The sequence below is a fragment of the Chlorocebus sabaeus genome, chromosome 26, assembly GCF_047675955.1.
Source record: "Chlorocebus sabaeus isolate Y175 chromosome 26, mChlSab1.0.hap1, whole genome shotgun sequence".
In the NCBI taxonomy this organism is placed as follows: domain Eukaryota; kingdom Metazoa; phylum Chordata; class Mammalia; order Primates; family Cercopithecidae; genus Chlorocebus; species Chlorocebus sabaeus.
In genome coordinates this window covers 53,078,934-53,105,590 of record NC_132929.1, presented here as the reverse complement: position 1 = coordinate 53,105,590, position 26,657 = coordinate 53,078,934, and the positions used below count along the sequence as shown (strand labels likewise).

General features: G+C 53.3%; 1 protein-coding gene across 2 annotated transcripts in view; it reads right to left on the bottom strand.

Moving 5' to 3' along the window:
- Positions 1-24,909, bottom strand: part of PSTPIP1 (proline-serine-threonine phosphatase interacting protein 1) — a 42,803-nt gene extending 17,894 nt beyond the window's left edge. For both annotated transcript variants that reach the window (XM_008015759.3, XM_008015760.3), the window contains exons 1-3: positions 24,439-24,909; positions 1,354-1,454; positions 1,066-1,140 (exon numbers count right to left, since the gene is read on the bottom strand). In XM_008015759.3, coding sequence (XP_008013950.1) covers positions 1,066-1,140; positions 1,354-1,454; positions 24,439-24,474 — 212 coding nt within the window. In that variant the 5' untranslated portion in view covers positions 24,475-24,909. The remainder of the gene's footprint in view (positions 1-1,065; positions 1,141-1,353; positions 1,455-24,438) is intronic.
- Between the last annotated feature and the right edge of the window lie 1,748 nt (positions 24,910-26,657).

The following is a 26,657-nucleotide window of genomic DNA, read 5'->3' as shown; positions in this document are numbered from 1 at the left end:
CCTCCCAGGGCTGTGTGCACACTTTCTGGCCTCACACGGCTCATGCCACATCTAAGCCTTCCTGTGATCTCTGGCTCCTGGTTGGAAGCAGGAACCGCCAGGGTGCCTGGTGTCTTTGGGGGACCTTCAGAGTATGGCACATTCAGGTCCTGTTTCAGGGGAGCAGGCAGGAGGGGAAGGGGTTCCACAACAGCTGCAAGGTCAGGTCTCAGGGCCCCTCGGCAGGAGGACTCTGCAGAGACCTTTCAAGAACTTGGAGGCCGGTGGTCTGTCTTCCCCTCGACCTGGCTCTGTCCTCACCCAGGGGGACAGTCAGGGCCTTCCCCAGAGCAGCCCCTCCACTCCACTGTTAGGGTGGTTCTGTCCTGAACTCAGCCTGATCTCCTCACCCGTCCTCCCACCCCAGCGGTCTGCGTGCAGAGCCCTGCGGGGCTGGAGACCCCTGCTTCATCAGAGCCACTCCCCTGATGGCCTGCCCTCTAACCAGGCCTCAGCTAAGCCCCTGAGCCCACTTCTTCCTTTGAGGAGGGCTGCGTTACTGTCCCATCACTGATGAGGAAATGGAGCCACGGAGTGTGCCAGCAGCCAGCCCATGGTCCGACAGCTGGGGGATGAGGAGCTGGCACCGGAACCCAGGTGTGTCCCCTCCTGGACCCCTGTCTCTGGCTACATCTCCATCTTTGAAGCCCATGCTGAGCCAGTGCTGCAGGGGGCTTGGGCCACCAGTGGAGAGGCCTGTCACCTGCCCCTCAGGACTTCAGTGGAGGCCACCCAGGCTGGTGCAGGCTGTACTGCAAATGACTGAGGATGGATGGCCTCCTGTCTCCCCCGCCCAGACCCTTTCCAGCACTCAGACTCTGGGGCTTCCTCCTGCACAGAACCTGGCCTCACCCTGAACGCCCGATAACCAGGCACCAAGGAGGAGTCCCGATGCCTCATGAGCAGTCCAGACCTACCCTGGTTCTGCCCAGCCTCCCCCATGCCAGGGAGCCCTAAACCTCATTTAAAGGCCTGGAAACTGCCAGCAGAGGAGAGGAGTGAGCCCAAGGGCCTGGGAGCTCTTACTTGATCTCCGTCTGGCCTCCTGCCTTCCGTGCGATCTGCACCAGTTCCTTCCCGTACCGCTCCTCCGCCTGGGCCCTGCAAAAAAAAAAGGGCATTTGAAAGATCATCAGTGACTTGCCCCCTTTGGGGGAGGCCCAGGTTTGAGGGAATACAGGAGAGTTTTTTTTAAAGCAGGACATGTTCTGACATGGCTTGGCTGGGATAGGGGCCTCGGCCACTGCCCCAGGAGCTGAGTGGAAGGCACCTGTCTCCTGCCCTGTGCTCCCCGTGGCCTGCCCAGCAGCTCACCTCTGCCTCAGTAGCTCCTCCATGTCTTTGCACATCTTCCTGCCATCCAGAAGCCGCTGCAGCAGCACCTCGTAGCCCGTGTGGGCTGTGAAGTCCCTGCACTGTGACACAGGACAGAAGGACACATGAGGGCCACGGCCAGGCAACACCAAGCACAGCCCTGTGGGGACCCTCCCACCATCTCCAGGAACAGCCTCTCTCCTGCCTCTATCTCCCCTGCTCAGGGTAAGCTCTTGGGACTCTAGACCAGGCTTTACACAGGCACACAGGAGGTCCCCTCACATCTGCGGAGGTGATAGGTACATAAGTGAACCCCACCCAGCTGACAGGGCTGGAGGTGCCGGGCCTGGCATCAGAGCTCACAGGACAGGACACACATCAGCATGAGACAGCAGATGGGAAGGGCCACCCTTAAGTCCCCCTGATGACAGTCAGCCCTGAAATTCACTCACTCATGGTGCCACCCTTCCAATATCCCTATCTCAGCTAAGTGGGGAAACCGAGGTGCAGGTAGATGACACATGATCGCATCCAGAGTGGCCCAGCTACAAAGTGGCTGGCCTGGCCTTGAACCCCGGGGTGTCTGACTGGAGTCCCTGCCCTTCGCCTCAGCACTGTGCAGTCTCCATGACCATCACAGCAATTGCAGTTTCTTGGGCACCAGCCATGTGCCAGATGCCACGCTGGGCTCTCTGTGGGCTCAGGAAAGCCCCCTCATGCAGATCCAGGGAGACGGTCATGGAGGGTTACTTCAGTCAAGGCCAGAGCACACGCAAACACACCCTACATCCACCTCTGGACTGGGGTGGGGTGGGGAGCCTCAGAGAACTCTCCAGGGACAGCTACCCTCTGCTGCCTGGCACTTGCCCAGCTTGCCCTGGCTGTCGTTCTGGCCAACCCAATTCTCCTTTCTCACTGTGCAGTGGGTTCCAGGTGTGTGTCTGAGCTGCTGGTGTGGGAAGCTGGTGTGAGGAGTTGGGGGAGGGAGGTAGTCTTTAAGGACTATGAAGGAACAGAGGTCTCCCAGGACACTCTCAGGCCTGGGGAATCGGTCCCGGGGCCAGGTTCCCCGCCACAACCCCCTAAGCTCTCCCGGGCGCTGCGTGCAGGCTTACTCCAGGGGAGCTTGAGGTGCTGGGGAGACAGGATTTTTGTCACCAACTGAACCAAGGCAGGCCTGACATTCTGCACCTAGTCTGTCTTCCTTTCTATCCCTGAGGACCCCTAAAGCCTCAGAGACTGGAGCAAGAAGTCGCAGCTCCCCTGACCACGCACATTACAGTCTCCAAGGTCACACGCACTCCAGGGTCGCACACACTTAACATGACTCAAGTAAAGCCTGGTGCTCCTTCCCCTGACCCATGTCTCCCCTCAAACGCCACCTTAGGAGTGTGAGGGGAGCAGGGATGGAGTCAAAATCAAGGAGAGCTCTCTGCAGGAAGAGGCATTTGAGTCAGGTGCTGGAAGGAGAAGGTATTCTCCAAGGTCTAAGGAGAATCAGAAGTAGCAGGGAGGGGTAGCAATGGCATAAATTGCCCCAACAGCGCCCCCCCCTTCCCACCAACTGCAGTCCACCATCAGCAAGCTCAGAAGGGTGGACTCTCCTGGCCTGTAGGACACTTAGGACCCCAAGCTCCTACCCCCTCCGTAAACATCCCTAGAAATTCCCGAAGAGGGCCTGGCCCAGGCTCAGCTCTCCCACAGAGCAACAAGCAGGGTGTCTAGCCTGTAAGGCCAGAAGCTGTGCCCCCAGCCTCAGAGGCAGGCCTCCACCCCCATGTCCAGGTTGGCGTCACTGGGCTAGCCTGGGCCAGGCTTCCATTTCTGTGGGTTTTGGTGGGCAGCTGCTTGCAGCCAGCAGCCCTCCCCTTCCCATCCCTGAGCCTCTGCCCTCGCTTCAGACCCTCAGGTCAGAGCCCCCGGCGGCTGGGAATCAAAACAAATCTGGGGCCTCAGCCTCCTGCCCCTGCCTGGAGGGACACCAGCATTCAGGTCAGAATGCCACAGATCCCCCCACCCTAGAACTGGGAGCCGCTTTGTGCGGAGGCCAGAGAGGGAAATGGCTTGCTTGAGGCTGCAGAGTCAGGACGAGAGTCTGGACTCTCAGGGGACCTGTCATTTCTTCCTGATACCTCTGGAGTGGCCGCCTGGAGCCCAGCCCACGCCCAGCCCTGACGCCAAGGGAACCCTTCTTTTGTCCTTATGGAGGCCCCCAGAGTGGAAACAGAAGCAAGTTGAACTTACGCTGGCCATTCAGGAGGAGTCAGAAAGCAGTGAGAGGCCCTGCAGGCTGCGACCTCCGTGCTCAAGCCGCCAGAGGCTGCAGGCTCCAGGATCCCGCCCAGTCCCCCGCTCAGAGCTTTGGGCTGCTGGCAGGGGCTGTGGTGAGTGAGCTACAGTCACAAGGACTGGGCAGTTCCGAGGAAGTGCCTGACTCTCCAGGGGCTGCTCACGATGGCTCCCAGCCCTGCACCCCTTCCCCCAGCCCACATCCTCCTCCTTCACCCCTACCCCTGCCACCTCCTCAAGGGCATGGGTCTGACTCAGTGCTCTGAGCTGGGAGAGTTAGGCTCAGGATGTGTTTAGGAAATGAATGAACCCACCATCCTATAACTTAATCAGTCGTATGGGTCTGCCACCCAGGGCCCAGCATCAGCATCACCCCCAGGGGCCCTACCCTAGTTGTCCCCCACTGTTACCTCCCTCTCCCCTCCTCCTGTCCGACCTCCATCATCTGAATGCTGCCTGTGGCCCTGCCCTTTGTGAAATCTCTATTTATCAAGTCCACCTGGTGCACACTGCACCAAGGGTATCACAGGGGATCAGCGTTATCTTCCTGACCATAACACACAGCCTGGGAGGCAAAGATGGGGACAGGAGGCCCAAGCAGGGAAAGAGACTGCCCAAAGCCACACAATGGGCAAAGGGCAGAGTTTGGGATCTGAACCCAGGTCAACCTGTCCCCAAAACCATATACCTACATCAGCCATTTAGTAGACAGCCCAGGAACCATTTTCTATTTTGGAACGTCCAAACATGATTCGAAAAAATAACTCTTAAAAATGATTACTCAAATTATCTCCACCTCAAATCAAAGCTGTATTTTGGGCTATAATTTGGTTACTGTGGATTCACAGAGGGTAGCCTGGTGCCCAGGCTGGATCAGAGGAGTGCAGCCCTGGAGAACCAGTAAACAGCCAGTGGTCACGGCCCAGCCATGTGGCACCCAGGACAACCTGTCCTGGACTAGGGGTGCCAGGTGGGGAGCGGGCACAGTCCCTTCCTCTGGGAGGCTCACTTGAGCCAGATGTGGGACCCAGCCCTCGCCATCCATGGTGTGTGGCCATCGGCTCCAGGCTGCATCCCAGAACTCCAGGAGGAGGCTCTTGGGAGGAAACATATTCCTGCCTCTGCCTTGAGACAGTGCGGCCAAGGCCTGGGTGGCCTGTTCTGTCCAGAGATAGCCCACTGGCTTCATTCTCTGGTGGGTGTTGGTGTGAGCCATGGCCCAGGCCTGTGAGCTGACCAGGGCCCTCCACACCCCCACCGGTTGAGTGGAGAAGCACCCTCTGTACCTACCACCACTTCCCCCTTTTCATGCCCATAACCCTCTTGGTGGCTGCAGGGGCGAGACCACAGACATCAGGGCCTGAAGCAAGCCACTTTACTTCTCAGGACCTAGTTTCCTCATTGTGGAAGTGGGGGCAGGAGGCTAACCCCTTTTTGGGCCCTGGCAGCCCACCCCTCTAGGGCACAGTCCTGTTAGTATGGGCCACAGTTCAGAGACGGTCCTAGGGCCTGTTTGAGAGGCTGGGAAAGGTCTGACCGACTAGATGTGGGTTCACACCTCCTGTGACCCTGGCCCTTCTCAGCCTGTTTCCTTCCCTGTGAAAATGGGCCTAATAGTTCTCACCACATAGAGGTGTCCTGAGAAGCAAGTGAAATGGTGTGCATAAGTGAGAACAGTGGACTCAAGATCAGGGCTCACCACAAGGCGGATACTGGGCTAGGGATGATGACTGCCATTTTATGGATAAGGAAAGGGTAACCCAGAGAGGTTACCCAGTCTGCCCAGGGACCTGCACAGGATGCAGCCGGAATATAACCCAGATATCCCAAGCCACGATCTTGGCTGTTAACTTCCCATTACTTCGCCTCTCTGCAAAGCCCCACACTCAGGGCCTGTCACCCAGTGGCAGTTCAGCAAGCAGCAGCTCCCCGAGCCCCACGCGCCTGTCTGCCACCTCCCCCACCAGAAACACCTTCCCTCAGCAGGGGCCAGGCTGGAAGAAGTGAGTCACCTCCTCACCTCCCCTCTCGCCTTACACACCTTCCTCCACCAGAGGGTCTGTTTAAAGGGGAGCAGAACCTTTTTCAAACGCTCGCTTGCCTGGCACTCCAGAATACAGCATCTCTCAGAGGACAGCTAAGCCTCCAACCTTGGAGGGTCACGCCTGGGTTTTGGTCCCAGTTCCCATCTGCTATGTCCAAGAATTGGCACCAAAATCTTCCCTGGGAACCAAGAGGGGGCTGTGGAAGGTAGCCAGGAAGAGCTGCCTGGTAATTCTGTCCATGAGAACAGCCTGACAGGGAGAGAGGGACCCTAAGGAGCAGCTGAGTGGAGCAGACTATTGGGTGCAGTGGGAGGGGCTGGAAGTGGAAGGCTGTAGGGAACGGAGTGGTTAGGGACTCCAACAGGTCAGGGTCACCAAAAAACCTGCCCAGGTGCCAGGGAGAGAAAGGGCTGACCTGTGTGCATTCGCTGTCACCAGTTACAAGAATACCAGGGCAATGAGACGTTTCTCCCCTTTACAGTCATGGCCCCGTGCCCCACCCCACCCATGGAGGCCCCAGAGGCAGCTGACAGTGCAGTGTGGGTACCCCGTGGCAAGGGAGGAAACCGACCCTGTTCTCTTTTCCCCATCAGAGGCTTCCAATAAAAGTCGGGGGACTGGGGAGCTTTACATTGAATGACAGAGTGAAATTGTGACACTAGGTTGGACTGGATTGGGTTACACCTGAAGATGACTAGGAAAGCTCCAGCATGGGCCTACAGGTGGGGAGGCAAGACCTAGCAGCGGATTTAGAAGGTAGAGGAAAGAAAAATGTTTCTGCTTGCACCCTACCAAGTTCAAAAACCATCTGGTGAAAGGCTTCCTATTCTTGCTGAAAATCTTTCTAATGGCTGACACGCTCTTGGGTTGATAGGTCCTTCCTTTTTTAAAAAAAACCTTTAAAAAAGATTATCTTTTATTGGTGGGTGAAGAAACAGAACAGGGAGTGTAGATTCCCTGCCTGTCCTGTCATCTCAGACGCCTTGGGAGTCAGGGCCAGCTGTTTTGGATGGCAGTTGTGGAGCCGCATGGTGCTGGGGTGCTCTCCTCCCTCATACCAGCAGTGACTTCTGCAGCCAGTGTGGCTGACACTGTGGGTTTGCTAGCACCTATTTCCTGTTGCTTGTCTTCTGTGGACTGAGAACCTGGGGTAGGAAGGGCTGAGCTCCATGGAGGCAGAGGGGGTCTTTCAGGTTCCCCACTGGATCCTGGCACCCAGTGCCTACACACCACACTGCTCACAGACACACTGAGTGACAGGCTGGAGAAGCGCCTCGGTGAGGCCCTCAAGAGGACAAGGCCTTATGACTGCTGCTTCCTGAGATGCCCCATGGAGGGGACCAGATCATTTGCTTGCAGATTCAGTGACCCATTACCCAGCACCTTTAAGGAAGCCAGACATACTGGTCCCCTCTACTTCTTACAACAGTCCTCTGAGGCAGGAATTATCAACCCTATTGTATAGATATGGAAACTGAGGCATGCTAAGTCAATGAGTAGCAACCAGACTCATTCCACTGCCCTACAGTTAGTACCCCACAATGGGACTCCTCTCCACCATTACTGGTTGGCAAATCGAGGCAGGCAAAGGACCAAACACTCAGGTACAATTTGGATAGATGGATGGATGGATGGATGGATGGATGGATGGATGGGTAGATGAGTCGGTGGATGGGTGGATGAGTAGATGGGTAGGTGGGTGGATGGATGGATGGATGGGTGGATAGGTGGGTGGGTGGATGGGTGGACTGGTGGATGGGTGGACAAATGGAGGGATGGGTGGATGGATGGATGGGTGGATGGGTGGATGGATGGATGGGTGGATGGGTGAATGGGTGGGTGGGTGGATGGATGGGTGGATGGATGGATGGATGGATGGATGGGTGGATGGGTGGATGGATGGATGGGTGGATGGGTGAATGGGTGGGTGGGTGGATGGATGGGTGGGTGGATGGATGGATGGATGGATGGATGGATGGATGGATGGGTAGATGGGTTGGTGGATGGGTGGATGGGTAGATGGGTAGGTGGGTGGAGGGATGGATGGATGGGTGGATAGGTGGGTGGGTGGATGGGTGGACTGGTGGATGGGTGGACAAATGGAGGGATGGGTGGATGGATGGATGGGTGGATGGGTGGATGGGTGGATGTGTGAATGGGTGGGTGGGTGGATGGATGGGTGGATGGATGGATGGATGGATGGGTGGATGGGTGGATGGATGGATGGGTGGATGGGTGAATGGGTGGGTGGGTGGATGGATGGGTGGGTGGATGGATGGATGGATGGATGGATGGATGGATGGATGGGTGGATGGGTGGATGGGTGAATGGGTGGGTGGGTGGGTGGGTGGATGGATGGATGGATGGCCAGAGCCCTCATTAAACAAGGCAGTTGCTTACCCAGAGTATTTGGGAGGAGGTGATAGGGAGGGAAGGAAGGTTCCAAGCCAAAGCTGTGAGGGAACTGCTGAGGTTCCAGTCTCACCTGGAGATCTCTGTGAGGCCATCAGGAGCAGAGGGAGCACTAGTGACTGGCATTTTCCAACCCACGCCAGGACTCATGGTGGCAGAGACAGGGAGGCCAACTCCAGGTCAATGAAAGGAAAGGCTTCCCAGGAGCCCAAGTGGCTGCAGGTATGGAAAGAGGGCGGGGTGCTTTGACAGGTGGAGAGCGCCCATCACTAGTCTGTAAGCAGGTCTGGTTCCACAGAGAGGACTCAAGCCTCAGATGTGAAACTAGAGACTTGCTGTCTAGGGGTTCCCTGACCCAAGTGCTGCTGGGATCCATGGATAAGCAAATAAATATGGGACGAGGATGACTTACAGCTGTCTGAGATGGCCCAGGGTAAGTGTTGAACAGAGAGGGCCAAGAAGGCAAAGACAGACAGTTTTTAGAGAACAAATGTGCATTAATGTTGTCAGATGAGTAACTCTATGTTCACCTGGGCTGACAGGACCTTGAGATTAGAAATGAGTTTCCAGAGTGCCACGGTTCTCCTCCGAGTCCCAGTCTGATGGCCTCTGCTGGGCCTTACAGAGCCCCTCACCTGAGCAGCCCAGCTGGCCAGGCCCCGAAGATGCCTGGGCTGGGCTCCATTGTGCTGGGAAGCCCACAGGCCCATGGCTGACAGGGGCCCCATCAGAGCCCTGTGAGCTTCCAGGGACTCCAAGGGGTCCCACTAAGGGGACAATACAGGCACTGGACAAGGACACACTGCGCGTGAGTGTGGCACCTGCCCTCAGCAATACTGATCACGAGGCAGCTGTCTGTCATGAAGATGAGGAAGGTGACGACAAGAGAGATGACTCTCTCTAATGTTGTGGGGCGTCTGGCTTTTGACCAAGGTCTGTCTGGCTTGAAAGCTTTGTTCTTTTAAATAGGCCTTTTCAATGACGAGGCAGGAAAGCACCCCACTACCTCAGTTCCCCTGCCTGCTTCCCTCCTGCACTCTCATGGGGCCAGCCCAATTCCCACTTCTTTCTCCTGTGTCATGAAACCAAAACATGCAGGAAAGTGAGAGAGGGCTGGACATGATGGCTCATACCTGAAATCCCAGCACTTTGGGAGGCTGAGGGGGGTAGATCACTTGAGCCCAGGAGTTTGAGACCAGCCTGGTCAACATAGTGAAACCCTGTCTCTACTAAAAACACAAAATTAACTGGGTGTGGTGGCACACTCCAGTAATCCCAGCTACTTGGAGGCTGAGGCAGGAGAATCGCCTGAACCTGGGAGGCAGAGGCTGCAACGAGCCGAGATTATGCCATTGCACTCCAGCCTGGGTGACAGAGTAAGACCCTGTCTCAAAAGAAAAAGAAAAGAGAAGAAAAGTGAGAGAGGAGGCAAGGAGCAAACACAAGATGGCCAGAGGTAGATGGAGACACACCCCTCAGGCTCAGCTGCCTGGAAGTCCAGTGCTAGTGCTGTTCCTGTGCAAGCCTGCTTCAAGGTAACAGAGACAGGTGCAGGGAGATGGAGCAGGTGTCTGTAAAGGTGGCCTGAGGCCAGACTGAGGAGAGCCAAGTCACGCACAGCAAGGGGCAGGACCTTCCCAGGAGGTCATAGGAAGCAGGACCAGGTTCCAGATTCAGGGGAAGGGATTGAGCGGGTAGGGTGCCTGGTGAGGCTCTCACGCATGATCCCCTCCAATCCTCAGGGAACCCTGTCAAGTCAGTACTGTGCTGTTACTGTCCCATCTTTCAGGCAGGTGAGGAACTGAGGATAACAGTGACTCGTCCGGGTCACACAGCTCTGTACAGCCCTTGCCAAGCTGATTTGGCAGTCGGGGGCTCACTAGGATCCAGCAGTGGGTGAGGCAGGAGGCAGAGGCCGACAGTGAGGGCAAGTGAGGAAGGGAGGCCGTGGGCCCTTGGGGGTGACTGATGCAGGGGAGGATGGAGCTGAGCCACCCCAGACCCTGAGCCCTGGAGGAGGCACTGACCCTATAACCAGCCAGGAGGGGTCCAGCTGTCTTCACAGGAAGAGCAGGGCTCCTTGCTACATGGGTTCCTGCCTGTGAGTGACCAGCCAGGGGTACCAGTGGTCCAGGCACTGTTTTTGCACACCCCTGTCCCCAGGCATTGCCCTCCCACACCACCTACACCTGCCAGGGATGTCCCAGGGGAGCATAGGCCCACAGCGAGTCCAGGCAGTGGGGCGTGACAGGGCTCAGGCACTGGGTTCTGGTTCTGGCCCGTTCTACACAGTCTGCATGAGTCATAAACCTCCTGGGCCCAGATTCCTCCTCTGTAAGATGGGGATGAGAGCATCATCCACTTCCAGGGGCTCTGAGGACTAAATGGACAACACCTGCAGGAGCCTCATGCAGGGCACTTGACGCTCACTGGGCTCCTGGAAGGGCAGCAGAAAGGATTCATGCATGTTAACTGAGAGGAGCCCAGGGAAGGGGCGTTTACAAGAACTGAGTTTCATCCTAGCTGGGACACTTCTCTAGACTAGTGGCTCCCACTCTCTGGCCTCAATTTTTTGATCTGTAAATTGGGGAGAATATGTGAACTCCTAAGCCCTTATAGGGCTGATATGGGGTGTCCTGCTTTGCGGCTGTGAATTGCTGTAGGTGTGAGGGCTGGCAGGCTCCCCTGGGCTTGGGACTTGCTCAAGAGACAGAGATGGGCCCCTAGAGCTTCAGGGGAGCCCCACTCCTATGCCCATGCCCTTCCCTGAAGGCAGGGAGAGACCCCTGCAGCCTCTGGAGGCCCTTTAGCCCCCTCTGCCAGCCTCAGCAGGTTCAGGACCTCGGAGCTGAGCCTGAGGCCTTCCGTACCTGGGGGCTAGTTGGACTCTGCACCTGCAGGGGACGGCATGCCGGGCTCCTTATCCTTGCTTGGCTGTTAACCTGCACGTCTCCACTCTCAATCCTCTAACGTTGGTTTACTACTACAATGTTTACAGACAAGGAACCAAGGCTCAGAGAGTTGAGGGGCTCCCCAGGGCCACCCATGAGTGTAGTAGGATGAAAGCGGGCCACTGGGCTCTAAGGTCAGAGTGAGAGACAAAGATGGCGCCTGCCAAGTAAAGGCTTCTATGTTGGAGCCTGGGAAATTGCTCTACTCTGCCCAACACAGCCAGTGGACATGTTGCACAGAGGCACGTTGCAGAGAAACACGGCTCTAAGTAGAGTCAGATGCTCCCCCTACCCCAGGCCTGGGGAGCTGGGCTGTGTGAGGAGTCTGGTGCTCTCTGGGACCATTCATTATTTAACATTTTACTCTCAGTCTACACAGAGGTAGGACTCAAATCAAGACTGCCGGGTGCAGTGGCTCACACCTGTAATCCCAGCACTTTGGGAAACCGAGGTGGGTGGATTACCTGAGGTCAGGAGTTCGAGACCAGCCTGGCCAACATGATGAAACCCCATCTCTACTAAAAATACAAAAATTAGCTGGGTGTGGTGGCAGGTGCCTGTAATCCTAGCTACTCGGGAGGCTGAGGCAGGAGAATTGCTTGAGCCCAGGAGATGGAGGTTGCAGTGAGCCGACACGGTGCCATTGCACTCCAGCCTGGACAAGAGAGCAGGACTCTGTCTCAAAAAACAAACAAAACAAAACAAAACAAAAAGACGGCTGGACCCTGAGTACAAGCTCCTTCCCTTGAGGACTGGGAGTTATCTGAGGCCTGGGATGAAATTTCTGCAGCCTGACACACAAGGCACGAGATGGGTGGATCACAAGGTCAGGAGATCGAGACCATCCTGGCTAACGCAGTGAAACCCTGTCTCTACTAGAAATCCAAAAAATTAGCCAGGCATGGTGGCGGGCACCTGTAGTCCCAGCTGCTCGGGAGGCTGAGGCAGGAGAATGGCATGAACCCAGGAGGCAGAGCTTGCAGTGAGCCAAGACCGCACCCCTGTACTCTAGCCTGGGCGGCAACTGCCCAGGCTGGAGTGCAGTGGCATGATTACAGCTCACTGCAACCTCGACCTCCTGGGCTCAAGTGATCCTCCCACTTCAGCCTCCCAAGTAGCTGGGACCACAGGTGTGCACCACCACGCCCCAGCTAATTTTTGTATTATTCACAGAGATCGGGTTTTGCCATGTTGCCTAGTCTAGTCTTAAACTTCTGGGCTCAAGCAATCCACCTGCCTCAGCCTTCCAGAGTGCTGGAATTACAGGCATTAGCCACTGCACAGGGCCAGAAGTACTGATTTTTTTTTTTTTTTTTTTTTTTTTTTTGAGACGGAGTCTCGCTCTGTCACCCAGGCTGGAGTGCAGTGGCCGGATCTCTGCTCACTGCAAGCTCCGCCTCCCGGGTTCACGCCATTCTCCTGCCTCAGCCTCCCGAGTAGCTGGGACTACAGGCGCCCGCCGCCTCGCCCGGCTAGTTTTTTGTATTTTTTTAGTAGAGACGGGGTTTCACCGTGTTAGCCAGGATGGTCTCGATCTCCTGACCTCGTGATCCGCCCGTCTCGGCCTCCCAAAGTGCTGGGATTACAGGCTTGAGCCACCGCGCCCGGCCAGAAGTCCTGATTTTTAAAGGCTCCTCAGGTCCAGGCAAGCTGAGGCTGGGACAGACATTAATTCCTTGCAGGGTCTTCTCTTGATCCACTGAGGAAGGTGGTGACCCAGCCTCCAGGCCTTCCCTCCAGACCCTCCTTGAAGAAGAGTGAGAGCTGGTGGGGCCTTAAGGAAGTCGAGACGTCATAGATGGACTTTCTTGGGGAGCTGGAAGGCAGAGCAATCGCAGGGAGGAGCCCACAACCCAGGGGCCCTCTAAAGCAAGTGTCTCCCTATGTGTGCCTATGGTGGGAATATGATGAGGAGTCTGTCATGGACTCGTGGCCAGTCCAGGTTGGGCAAACTTAGGAGGGTCCAGACCTCAGTCTCCTCACCTATAAAATGGGAACAACAAAAGCAGCTCTACTCAGGCCCCCGAAGAGCCAAAACAATCTTGAAAAAGAAGAATAAAGTTGGAGGACTCACACTTCTTGATTTCAAAGCTTACTACAAAGCTACAGTAATTGAAGTAGTGTGGTACTGTCATAAGGACAGACATATAACCAATAGAATGGAAATAGTGAGCTCAGAAATGAACCCTAACATATATGGTCAATTGATTTTTGACAGGGATGCCAAGACCATTCAATGAGAAAAGGACAGACTTCAACAAATGGCGCTGGGAAAACTGGATATCCACATGCAAAAGAATGAAGCTGGACCCTTACTTTATACCATCTGCAAAAATGAACTCAAGATGAATTGAACACCTAAATGCAAGACCTAAAGTTACAAAATTTTAAAAGGAAAACATAGGGAAAAACTTCATGATATTTAACTTGGCAATTATTTCTCAGATATGATATTAAAATCATAGGCAACAAGACAAAGAGTAGACACATTGCATTCATCAAAATGAAAAACTTTTGTGCATCAAAAGACAATATCAAAAGAGTGAAAAGACACTCCAGAGTGGGAGAAAATATTTACAAATCATATCTCTGATAAAGGATGAGTATCCAGAATATATAAAGAACTCCTACAACTCAACAATAAAAAGACAACCGATTCAAAAGTGGGCAAAGGTCTTAAATAGACTTTCTCCAAAAGAGGTATACAAATGCCCAATGAACACATGAAAAGACGCTCAACATCATTAATTATTAGAGAAATGTAAATCAAAACTGCGATGAGATACCACTTCATGCCTCCTAAGATGGCTATGATTAAAAAAAAATAGAAATTAACAAGAGTTGGCAAAGATATGAAGCAATTGGATCCCTTTTGCATGGTTGATGGGAATGTAAAATTGTTTGGCAGTTATTCAAAAAGTTAAATAAAGGATTACCATACGATCCAGCAATTCCACTCCTAGGTATATATATAAAAGAATTGAAAGCAGGGTTTCAACAGGTACTTGTACACAAATGTTCATGGCAGTGTTATTCACAATAGCTCAAAGAAACAGCCCAGTGGCCATCAATGAATCAATGGATGTACAAAATAAAGTATATGTGTAGATTGGAATAGTATTTTGTTATAAAGAGGAAGAAAATTCTGACACATGATATGACATGGATGAGCCTTGAAGACATTATGCTAACTGAAATAAGCCAGACACAAAAGGACAAATATTATCTGATTGTACTTATAGGAGATGACTAGAATAGGCAAATCCATAGAGCTAGAAAGTAGAATCGAGGTAGAACAAGGTATGAGGTGAAGGAGTGGGGAGTTATTGTTTGATGGGTACAATTTCTGTTCAGGATGATGAAGCAGTTCAGGAAATAGTGAATGTTCTTAATGCCTCTGAATCAATACTTAAAAATGGTTAGAATGGTCAATTTTATGTTACATATAATTACCACCACCCCCAAAACTTTTAACCTCTGCTCACTCAGATGAGTCAAATGAGGTCATGAAAATGGTACAAACCAGATGTATGCCCATTGTCAGCAACGGTAATTTTTGTTTTGTTTTGTTTTGATATTGAGTGTTCGCTCTTATTCCCCAGGCTGGAGTGCAGTGGCACAATCTTGGCTCACTGCAACCTCTGCCTCCCAGGTTCAAGCAATTCTCCTGCCTCTGCCTCTCGAGTAGCTGGGATTACAGGCACGCACCACCACACCTGGCTACATTTTTTGTATTTTTAGTAGAGACAGAGTTTCACCATGTTGGCCAGGCTGGTCTTGAACTCCTGACCTCAGGTGATCCGCCCACCTTGGCCTTCCAAAGTGCTGGGATTATAGACATGAGCCACCACGCTCGGCCAGCAAAGGTAACTAATTACCACAATTATCTGTGTTGACGCCTGTCAACCTAAAGTTCTACATGGAGGCACTGGGGAACTTTGAAAAATACTGATGTCCAGGTCCTACTCCCAGAAATCAGGATGTAATTGACCTGGGGTGTGGCCTAGGCATTGGGATTTTTTAGAATGACAGTCCTACAGTCTGGCTCTCTGCTTCATTTCTTTTCTTTCTTTGTTTTTTCTTTTTTGAGACAGTCTTGCTCTTTTGCCCAGGCTGGAGTGCAGTGGTGCGATCATGCAGTCACTACAGTTTCCAACTCCCGGCCTCAAGTGACCCTTCCACTCCAGCTTCCCAAATACCTGAGACTACAGGTGTGCACCACCAGGTACAGCTAATTTTTGTACTCTTTTTTTCTTTCTTTCTTTTTTTTTTTTTAGAGAAGTGGTTTCACCATGTTGCCCAGATTGGTCTTGAACTCCTGGGTTCAAGTGGTCTTCCCGCCTCAGCCTCCCAAAGTGCTGGGATTACAGGCGTGAGTCACCCCGCCTGGCCGCTGTTCTATTTCTGACCTTATCTCCAACTACTCTCAACCTTGGTCACTCTCTCTAGCCATGCAGGCATGCTCTTGCCTCAGCCCATCACCCCCTCACTTCCTCCCCAGTGTGACTGTTTCCCGTTCCTGTTTCCACAGCTGGGAAGCCCTGAGTTCCATCTGACCACCACATCCCCACACTCGTTGCTGGTCTCCAGGGTTCCAGCTGGCACTTCCTGTTGCCCAATGGTGGGTGGCCTGTCAACACAAGTGGGAGGAGCTGTCACTCTCCTGCCTGCTCCATCACCCATTGCTCAGTGTGCCAGGCCTCCGAAAACCACCACACCCTCCCGTTAACTGCAAAGGGCTCTCTGACCCAGACCTGGGAAGGTGGCATCCAGGCCTAGCCCAGTCCGAAATTCCATCCTTGTGGCATCCCCCAGGCCCACATCCCTTCCATGAGGCTCAGTTTCCTCTCTGTAGAACAGTAATAAGAATACTGACCTCACAGGACTATTGCTGGAATTCAGTGAGATAACATAGATCATCTTGTTACTTGAAACCAAAGGAATGATTCTCTAATGGTGGAGTATAACATGCAATGCTGAACATCAGTGGAGGAGGCATTCTGGAAACAGCAAGATCTATGTATAAGGCTCACCCTATAGGTGCATATCCAATTATAAATCTGGGTCCCCTGGGACCTGTTCCTGGTCTGCTACCCCACTACGGTGAGCAGGAGGAGGTGGTCCCTTACCGCTGCCCTGAGCCGCAGGAGGAAGTGGTCCCTTACCGCTGCCCTGAGCCGCAGGAGGAGGTGGTTCCTTACCACTGCCCTGAGCCACCCCATCCTCAAAGCCCTTATCTTAAGTGATGATGACCCTGACATCCTACAGATGAGGAAACTGAGGTTCAGAAAGGGAAAATGATTCTCCAAGGCCATCCAGCAAGTGTGGGTGAGGGCTGGGTGAGGCTTCGAAGAAGCCCGCTTCCTTCTTCTTTTTTTTGAGACGGAGTTTCGTTCTTGTTGCTCAGGCTACAGTGCAATTGTGAAACCTCAGCTCACTACAACCTCCACCTCCTGGGTTCAAGCGATTCTCCTGCCTCAGCCTCCTGAGTAGCTGGGGTTACAGGCACGAGCCACCATGCCCCACTAATTTTTTGTATTTTTAGTAGAGACAGGGTTTCACCATGCTGGCCAGGCTGGTCTCGAACCCCTGACCTCAGGTGATCCACTCGCCTCGGCTTCTCAAGAAGCCATTTCCTTCTAAGCCTGGAGGATGGGTCATTACTGAGTCTGTGAGGGAGGAACCTTCCAGAGCCAACCCAAATGGGAGTCCCGGTGTGGGCGGCCCAGGGCCCAGGGTATCATTCTCTAGCTGGAAGCAGAGGCAGTCTTGGTTTCCACCCAAAGTTCCCTCCATTGTGTGGTTTGCAGCGTCAGCCAGGCTCTGGGTGAGGAGGAAGGGCATCCCACTCACAGCCTGCAGCCTCTGTTTTCTTTTGCACGAGAGGAAACAGCCACCACCAGAGAGGGTGTAGAAAGGCAGAAGAAAGTATCTCTGCCACCACTTAGGGCAGAGACCTTTCATAATCCAGCTCGTGCCTTCCCTTCCTACCAGTCACCTTGCACAATGCTCTGGGCCAGAAAACTGTCTTCCAAACCCCCTTCCACACCTTTGCCCATGCCGTGCCTCCCACCTTGAGTGCCGTTTGTCCTCCTGACATCTCAAATCCTCATCCACCCTCCAAAGCCCAAAGAAAGGCCCTCCTTCTCCATCCCAGGGGCTGCCCTAGCTCTGTGTAGATGCCAGGAGCAGCCAGGAAAAGCACGTGGGTTCCTGGGGACTGGAGCACAAAGCAGGTCATCAAGAAGCAGATCTTGTTTTTTATCAAGAATAAAATTGAATTAAGAACACCAAATCGACCCAGAACCCTGCAGCTAGCAAATCCTGGCAGTGACCATCTGCAGGCATTGCCAAAGCAGAGCAAGCAAGACCACAAACCTCTGCAATCTTCTAACACCTGAGCAGCGGGCCACGTCCTGTGGAATGGGCACAGATGAACCAAGTTCTTGGTCACCAGAGGCCCCTGTACCACAAAGTATGCACAGAGTGTGTGGAAAGGGCGTGCTAGCAAACCACGAATTTGGCGTAGAAACACCAACTCAGTCTTGAAAGCAGGAATGACTTAGTTTTCTTTTTAAATATTTTCTTTTTAATGACACAGGTACTCTGTATTGACTTGCAGAAAATCAGATGGGGGCTGGAGAGAATCCTACTTCCAAATCCATAGACACCATGTATGTCTATCTATGTTAATATGTCTACATATTAACACCATGTTAATAGGTAGGGAGCCATCCTTTCATCCTACACAAATTAAAATAGAAGCAAGAACAAACTCTCTAGAATTCAGGGGCAGAGGGCAATAGAGTTCGACAGACCTGGGTGGGAGTCCCTGCTCTACCCTGCACAGGTGACCCTGGTCTGGTCCTAATCCTGCCGTGCCTTAGGTCCCATCACAGAGTCAGGAAGACACTGACGATGGGGTTGGGAGCATGTGGACTGAATGGCACCATGCCTGGCACGGAACAGACACTCAGCAAACAGGCAGCATTGCTGCCCCTCAGGGGATGATGTAAGTAGCTGGGATTCAGGGAAAAATTCTTCATGGGACTTGAAATAAATGCCATCTTTTTCATTTTTAATTGTTTGATTTAATTTTGAATAATTAATACATTCATATGGTTCAAAAATCAAACAGTATAAAAACATCAATCCTGAAAACATTCACAGACGCTCAGCCTCATCCCTCATCCATCTCTTTTCTCTCATTCTCCCAACAGGCAACCACTTTAATGAGCTCCCTGTGCATCCGTCCACAGATTTTTGTTGTCAATACAACAAGCCTGTGCCAGTATAAATGCTTATTTCCCCACTTTTCACAATGGGTTGCCGACCAGACACACTGCTAGACTCTCTGCTTTTTATAGGGAACACCAGGTCTTAAAGAGCTTTCCCAATCAGGAAAGGGAGAGCCTCCGTCCTCACTCCTTCTGACAGATGCAGCCAGGCAGGTGCTGGGAAGGTACTTGGTGGCAGCAAAGGCAGGATGTCCAGGACCTTCAAGGCCACAGCAGTTTGCTGGGCTGCAAGGCCTTCCACAAAGTCAGAGCAGGCTCTAGTTTCCAGCAGGGCCCCACCCACAGGCCCTGATCCTTCCAGGCCATTCTGGGGTTCCTCCTTTCTGTGTGAAAAAGCTCCTGCCCAACCAGAGGACTATGGGGGATCCCAAAGTGGCTGCTAGTGCCCATGGCTAAAGAACTGTCCCCACTCTTTCACCCAGAAATGCCTCCTCCCCTGGAAAAGAGCCATTAGCCTCCTCTGCCCAAAGAAATCATCCCCAAGTGAAAAACCTTTAGAGTCAAAGATCTACCCATGGTGTTACTGTCCAGAATAATAAATAATTGTCAGTAACCTAAATGTTCAGCCATGGGGGATTGGGCAAAAAAATCACAGCATAGTCACCAAATTCACAAGCTAGAGCACTGTGCGGCCATGAACATCGGTGTGGCCGAAAATGAGGAACCCATGTCCACACCCATAAGTGTTCCTGATGGAGTGAGTTACGCTAAAAAAAGGAGAGGGTGGCAAACTGTGAACACTAGCGCTACTGAACCATACACCAAAAAAATGGGTAAGCTGGTACATTTTATGTTATGTGTATTTCACTACAATTTAAAATAAAATTTAGAATACTAGAAAAAAAAGGAGGGAGGGCCGTGCATGGTGGCTCACGCCTGTAATCCCAGCACTCTGGAAGCCAAGGCAGGAGGATTGCTTGAGCCCAAGAGTTTGAGACCAGCCTAGACAACATAGGGAGACCTCACCTCTGCAAAAATAAAAAATTTTTAAAAGAGAGGGAAAATACGAAATTGTGTACACAATATGCTTGCACCTATGTAAGGCAATCTCACTCAAACACAGCAATATCTTAGCAGTTGTGTGATTAGACTAAAGGTGCTTTTTCTTTTCCTAGTTTTCTCCATTTCCCCACTTTCCTTTTAGGATTTTATATTAGTCGATTTTGTTTCTTTAGACAGTATATATATACACATACACACTTTAAATACACACACACACACACACACACACACACACACACATATCTTTAAATGCCCAGGGTAGAACAGGTGCCCAGCAAATGTCAGGTTCTCCTAATGCCCCTGGGCCATGGTAGACAAGTCTGGGGGTAGAGACAGGCAGCTTTGTGACAGGTCAAAGTAGCGCCCCTCAGTCGCCTTCTCTGTAGTCTCATAAATGGGCATCTCAGCGTCTCAGAACTGGGAAGGGAAAAGGCACCAGCGGCTGAGTGCCACACAGGGAAGGGGCGGACCAGCCTGGCCAGTCCCACTGTGTGAAGCTGGTGAGTCACTGCCCCACCCAGCATCAATGCTGTCACCTGTTAAATGGGCTTGGGGAGGTTCAGCTCCTCCCAGTGTGGCACAGGGGTTTCCAGATGGAGCCAGAGCCCAACCTCAAAGGAGAGAGACGCCCACATGTCAAGGGGAAAGTTCACACCTATTGTCCCCGTACCCCCTTGGTGGTTCCCACCCAAAGGGTGGGTGACGGTCACTGTAGTGCATGTGGCCCAGCCTCCCCAGGTCTTTACTTTTCCTTTTAACTACCCTAAAAGGGATAGGATGTGGATCTCAATAGAATCTGGTCCAGAACTAGATTTTCCCTCTTAAAACAATATCTAATGACATGTTTGCAAAGGCCATTAGATGGACATACATATTGTGAGGGATGGGGGGCCTGGGAGGGGATGGCACAGTTGAGATGCTGCTCCTCTCAGAGCACTCCTTGCCTGACCCAGTTATTCCTCCAGCCCTGGCACTGGACCATAGCTTCCTTCAGGTCAAGACAGTCTCATTCATCTGATTAGATGTTCAGAGTGAAGAAGCTCAGGGGTCCAGGGTGGACCACTTAGTAGAGAGCCCTACTCACCAAATATTTGCAGAATGTAACAAAAGTGAAATGAAGTGCTGGGCACTGTGGCTTACGCCTGTAATCCCAGCACTTTGGGAGGCCGAGGCGGGTGGATCATCTGAGGTTAGGAGTTCGAGACCAGCCAGGCCAACATGGTGAAACCCCACCTCTACTAAAAATACAAAAATTAACCGGATGTGGCGGCGCACGCCTGTAATCTCAGCTACTCGGGAGGCTGAGACAGGAGAATCGCTTGAACCCAGGAGGTGGAGGTTGCAGTGAACTGAGATTGTGCCACTGCACTCCAGCCTGGGCGACAGAGTAAGATTCTGTCTCCAAAAAAAGTGAAATGAAGTAAAAAATGGGTTCAGGAAGGGAGATGGACCATGGAGACATTCACTGTCCATTCATTTATTCTATGAACACATCCTCAGCTGGTACCCCACTCATCAGCCCTGTGCAGAGGATACAGACAGACATTTCTTGCAATAGTTCGGCTGCCTGCTGGGAGTGGAGCCATGACAAACTGGGGGCAGGGGAGGACCCTTCCTTCTCTGGATTTCCCAGCTCCTTAGACTCAGTGCTAGGCCAGACAACATGAGGTCTAATGCCCTTTCCACTCGGACAGCTGGGATTTGCAGACTCAACCTTGTCTCACTGACAGGTCCCACTCTGAGGCTCATTTACAAACTTCCTGCCAAGGGATGATGCTCTTTATCATCTGCGTGTATCACAGAAATCACATTATCCCTTCCCTCCCCTGTGGCTGGTCTGCCCTGCCTCACTCCTACAGCAGCATGCATCTGAACACTCAGCTGCAGCTAAAATCAGGCTATAAATAAATACTGTGTGGTTACACTGATAAAATTACAAAAACAGGCCGACCGAGGGACAGGACTCTGTCTGCTCCCACGCTGAGTGTCCCCACTACTTCTGTACCATTACAGCTGCTTTTCAGACTGTTTCTGTCTCCTTCCTTGCAATCAGGCTGCTAGCTGCCCTGCCTGTGAAATGTCCTCTCATAGTCCAGGTCCACCAACATTTATCCATCACCAACTGTGTATCAGGTACTGTGCAGACTGCCACCAATTGCTACATCTATAGGCTGAAAGACCCCATGCCAAGTTTGTTAAAATTGTGGGTGAAATTAGAGTTCACAGGACCTGAGTAAAAGCTAGGGGACGTCTCCTAGGAGTGTAGTATATGAGCTTTAAGGAAAGCTCTTAGGGAAATCATCTTTGGCTCCTGAGAAAGCACTTTTGCTTCCTCCCTTACTGTGAGCTAAAGCTAGAAACAGCAGGGCTAGCTCCCCTCCTCCGCCCCGTGTTCTGTATGGGTGAGGTGATATGGGTGATAACTGAAGGGCTGTGATATCAAACATGATCTTTCTAGTTTAGCCAAAGTAGGGTCCCTCCACTCTGTCAACTCTGTCACCCAGACCAGAGTGCAGTGGCGCAATCTCGGCTCACTGCAAACTCTGCCTCCTGGGTTCAAGCCATTCTCTTGCCTCAGCCTCCCAAGTAGCTGGGATTACAGGAGCATGCCACCACGCCTGGCTAATTTTTGTATTTTTAGTAGAGTCAGGGTTTCATCATGTTGGCCATGTTGGTCCTGAACTCCTGACTTCAAGTGATCCATCTGTCTTGGCCTCCCAGAGTGCTGGGATTACAGGCGTGAACCACTGCACCCGGCCTAAAAACCAGTCATTTCTAAACAGTGTGCTGGCAGGCTGAAGGGTTTAATGACAGTGCCTTGGGCTGGGGTGGGGGAAGGCCCAGACAAGGGCCAAGCTGGCTGGGCTGTTCCTAACATAACACCTGCGGTCAGAGTAGTGTGCCTTTTCTGTTTCACAGATTTGTCTACAAATGAAGCTTCAAAATATTGTTCTAGCCACCTTGTCTGATCTTCTTACCCCTCTGGGAGATAAGACAATTTCCTCTTACCCCGAAGCCAAAAGATCCAGTGATATGAAAGATAGAGGGATCCTGCGACAACACAGGTGCTGGAGCCAGCCTGCCAGGGTTTAATCCCAGCAGTGTGACCTTGCGCAAGTCTCTTAATGTCTCTGTGCCTCAATTTCCTCATCTGAATAAGAGAGATAACAGTAGCATCTGTTTGAAGGATTGAATGAGTGAATATGCATTCATCTGGAGAACAGCGCCTGGCACATCTTTCGTGCTCAGCAAATGTTAGTTGTTATGCACTGGGATGGGCTGAGCATCAGGAAGAGGTATTAGAATCCAGAGCCCTGGGGCAAGTGATGCCTTGATGGGTACAGTGACCTTTCGAGGCGTCGGCCCAGACTCAGTGTGAAAGGTTCCCACTGGCTACTTCTCTCTCCTTCCTGCTCTGGCCTTCCCTAGGGAAACTATATACCCACTCCAGACCCAGGGAGCCAGCCACAGAGGAGAGCAGGCACTTGGAGGCCAGGAAGCCCAGAGGTGCAATGAGCTCAGAGTGCGGGCAGGATGCCGCTCAGGAAGCTCCACAGGCACTGGCTGCTTGCTTCTGCTGCTGCTGCCACACCCTGATCCCTTATACGCCACCCCTACCTGTGCCCAGAGCCTACCATAGGGGCTACTCCTTGCCCAACTCTGCACTAGGCTCTGGGCCTGGACAGAGGTCTCAGTGATAAGATAGTTAAGGGGTCCTGGCCTGCCCTGGGCTACAGAGTGGACTGGGTTTCCAGGCCCTACCCCTTCCCCCAACTTTGCACACCAAGGCAGGGCAGCAAGGTGGTGATTCACATCCCCCACCCCCCAGGGCTCCAGCTGCCAGCCTGGGCCCTGAGCATCCTGGTGCCTGGTCCTCCGGATGGGCTGAGGCAGCTCTGCCTCCATTCGATTCTCTGGGCTGCGCCCACCCTGTCTTTGCAGAGATGGGGAAACTGAGGCCTAGAAAGGCACAAGGTGCCCTCCCCATGTGGGGTCCTTTGCCTACTGTGCAGTCAGTGCAGAGGAAGCAGAACACTCACACGCTGGCCACAGGCCCCAAGTGGAGCTGGCCGGAAGGGAAGGCAGGCCTGGCTCCGTGGCTCTCATCCTCCTGGCTGCAGCCCCAGGAAAGGGCCCGGGGAGGGCAGGGCAGTTGGCTGGGGCTCAGCCGGCTGAGCCGAGGGCCAGAGAGTCCTCTTCGGGGTTGGAGGCAGCACCCCAGGACAGCCATATTCCCCAGCTCCAACCAGAGAGGTCTCAGCTTTTCCCCAGAGCCCTGGGCACAGCTGGAGCTGAGGGGCAGAGGGGGAGTTGAAGGACAGCTGGAAAAATGCTGAGATGATCCAGGGGTCCAAGCTGGGCTGCAGGCTATGTGGCCCGGGCCAAGTCACTTTACCTCTACCACTGGCTGGGCGCCCTTATTTCATGGGGGAAATGACTTGATTTAAGCCTGTGTTGAATTTAAGAAAGTAAGCAAGCAATTGCCCGTCTGGCTGCCTCCTTGAAGGATCCCTAAGGTCTGCAAGGGACAAGGGGCTGGGTGAGGGAAAGAGAATTACCATTTGGAGTGAGGCAAGGGGCTGGGGTCTTTAGTGCACTGGATCCCCTTGCTGATCCAATGCTTTAGTTGGTGTGTTGATTTTTATTTATCCCCATTATATAGATGGAGAGACTGAGGCTCAGAGACAGAAATGACTTGCCCAGCCTATAAGTAACAGAGCCAAGACCTGAACCCAAGTTTGTCTGGTCTCTAAATCTGTGACCCCTCCTTTGCTGCCCCACACATCCTCCTCAAGCCCCCACCCATGTGTTACCCTCTTCTGAGGAGCTCCTGCTGTGGGGAGAGGTCTCCCAGAGGAGAAAACAGCTGGGGCAGCAGAAAGGAGGACCCTCATTCACGGAGTCCACTTGCCTTCCAATCCAGAAGGGTGGGGGCCCGGGTCACCTCCATGATGATTAAGACCAGGAATCAACCACTATTTTATGAGAAAGCTCCCCTCTCAGAGCCGCATCCCATCACCTGCATGGAGATTTCAGCCTAGCTCTGCCTGCTCCACTTGTTCAGTGCCCCCAACCATCCTCACTCACCCAAAATGCATCTTTGAACTGCAGCTGGGGCATCATCCTCAGGCGTCTGCCGCGGCAAAGCTTGCTCTCCTGCCACAGGCTGGCCTGATGGAGGGCCAGGCGCCAGCAGCACCGTCCCAGTCCTGGCAGGGCTGACCCAGGCCCCCCTTCCCGGCCGGCGCCGTCTGCAGCACTCAGAAGGCAGCCATGAGCCAGAGAGGAGCTGCCGAGGGGAGGAAAAGGCTCAACCTGTTTTGTTTGGGGCTAGAATCGGCAGCAAAATGAGGAAGGAGTGGAGCTCAGTGATGGGAGGGCGTGCCCTGGTGTCCAGCCCAGCCCCTCGCCGACCCTGCGGTGATGGAGGACACAGTCTGGGACCCAGAGCAGGGAACAGGGATGCCAGCCCTGTGTGGGAGGCAGTGGCCAGTGGAAGAGGCAGGCTGGAGTTCAGGCCAGGCAGGCAGGCAGCCCGAGGCCTGCGCAGGAAGGTTTGTGCAACCTCCCCCCGGGCAGGCGCGGGGCCCTCGCCCACAGGAAGTGGAGTTGCTGTGCTCCCCTGTGCAGCCCCGCCTGCCACCTGCCATCCTGCTCTTGCCTCTGCTTGCCCCTCCCGAGGTGCGGGCTCACTATTCCAGAGGTCATATGCTAAGGGAGCTTAAGGCCCACCGACAGTGTGGCCAGGAGGGGCCCAGGAACCCAAGGTGTGTCACTGGCCAGCCAGCCCAGCGCCCTTCCAGGCTGGGCCCAGAGATGCCAGACTCTCCACCCTGCACAAGCAAGCCATTCTGGAGGGGCTTACCCAGGCCTAGGGCATCTGTCACGAATCAGACACTGGCTGCTCTGGGACCCAAACCAGGTCCTGCCCTCAAGGGGCCCACAGTCTGGGGGCAGACACAGCTGTGCTCTGCAGGGCTGTGAGCACACAGAGGTGAGGTGAGCAGGCAGCAAGATGAGGGAGAACAGCCTGAGCCCTGGCACTGCCCCCCACCCCCCACCACCGCCACCGCCGCAAGTCTCCTGATTAGACACTGTTTGGGGCAGAAAACTGCCCTCTGAAGATGGAGACTTCCGGCTCAGTGAATGGGAATAGACGGAGAGAGAAACAGGATTATCAAGGTACAGAGTAGGGTGTTTGGAAACCCAGCCTGAGGCCCAGTTTTTGTTTCATTTTGACCCTACCCTTTAAGGGCTGAGGGACCTTAATAGACTCTCCAACTCGCTGAGCCTCAGCTTCCTCATCTGCCACACCCAGTCTTTGGAAAGGAGACGGTGTCAAGAATATTTCTGGAATTTCCAGTTTGGTGGGCAGGTGCTGGGGGCACTGTGTGGTACCACCTGAGGAAGAGCCCTAGACTAGAACCCCTGCCCCAGCCCTGAGAAGCCAGGCCCTGCCCCCTCAGCAGAAGATGCAGCAGGAAGTCCTGAGCCCAGGGCAGGCTGGCAAAATGGGATGAGTCAGGGATTGTCCACAAATCACCACCCTCACTGATGTCTGCCTTACAGCTGACGGGGTGGTAAGATAGATGAGAGTTGCTGCAGATGAAATAGCTGAGCTCCCAAGTGCCCATTATGCATGCCCAGGGTTTAGAGAGAGGTGCACACCCAGGCTCTGAAATAGCCACCCAAGAGGAAACACTTTGGGGAGAATTGCAGAGCAATGGGCCTGCCCCCAGAAGGCCCTCACCTCCAGAAACCTTGGACTTGAGCTAACCTTTAATCTGTAAGCCACCCCAGTCAGGTTTTTTGTTACTTGCAGCTGAAGATAACTAATAGTGTAAAAATCCCCTTGAACTTTGTAGGCCATAGAGTGAGGCAGGCTGCACCTCCCCTCCCAATGGCACCACCATCTCTGATAGCACTGGCTCAGCCTCCCTGAGCTCAGTTTCTCCATCCATCAGATGGGATGATGCCTCTAGGTCTGGAGCAGTCTAGAGACCCTCTGTTAACAGAAGTCTCCTGCCCTCTTATTGGCAGAAAATTTCACAGCTGGGCTCCCTGCCCTGCCTTTCTAGGCGTCCTTCCCATCACCTCCCAGAGACTTCCGCTCCGGCCAGGCCTCTTCCCTCTCCCCAGAGGCACCTTTCCCACTCCCACCTGCTCTGTTCCCAGCCTCCCTTCTGGCAAGCTTTCCTTGATCTTCCTTACCTTGGCAAATCCTCCCACCCCTCAAAGCCAACCTCAAGGCTCCCACACATGAGGCCTTCGTTTCCCAATTGCACTTGTCCAGCCAGGGCAGCCCC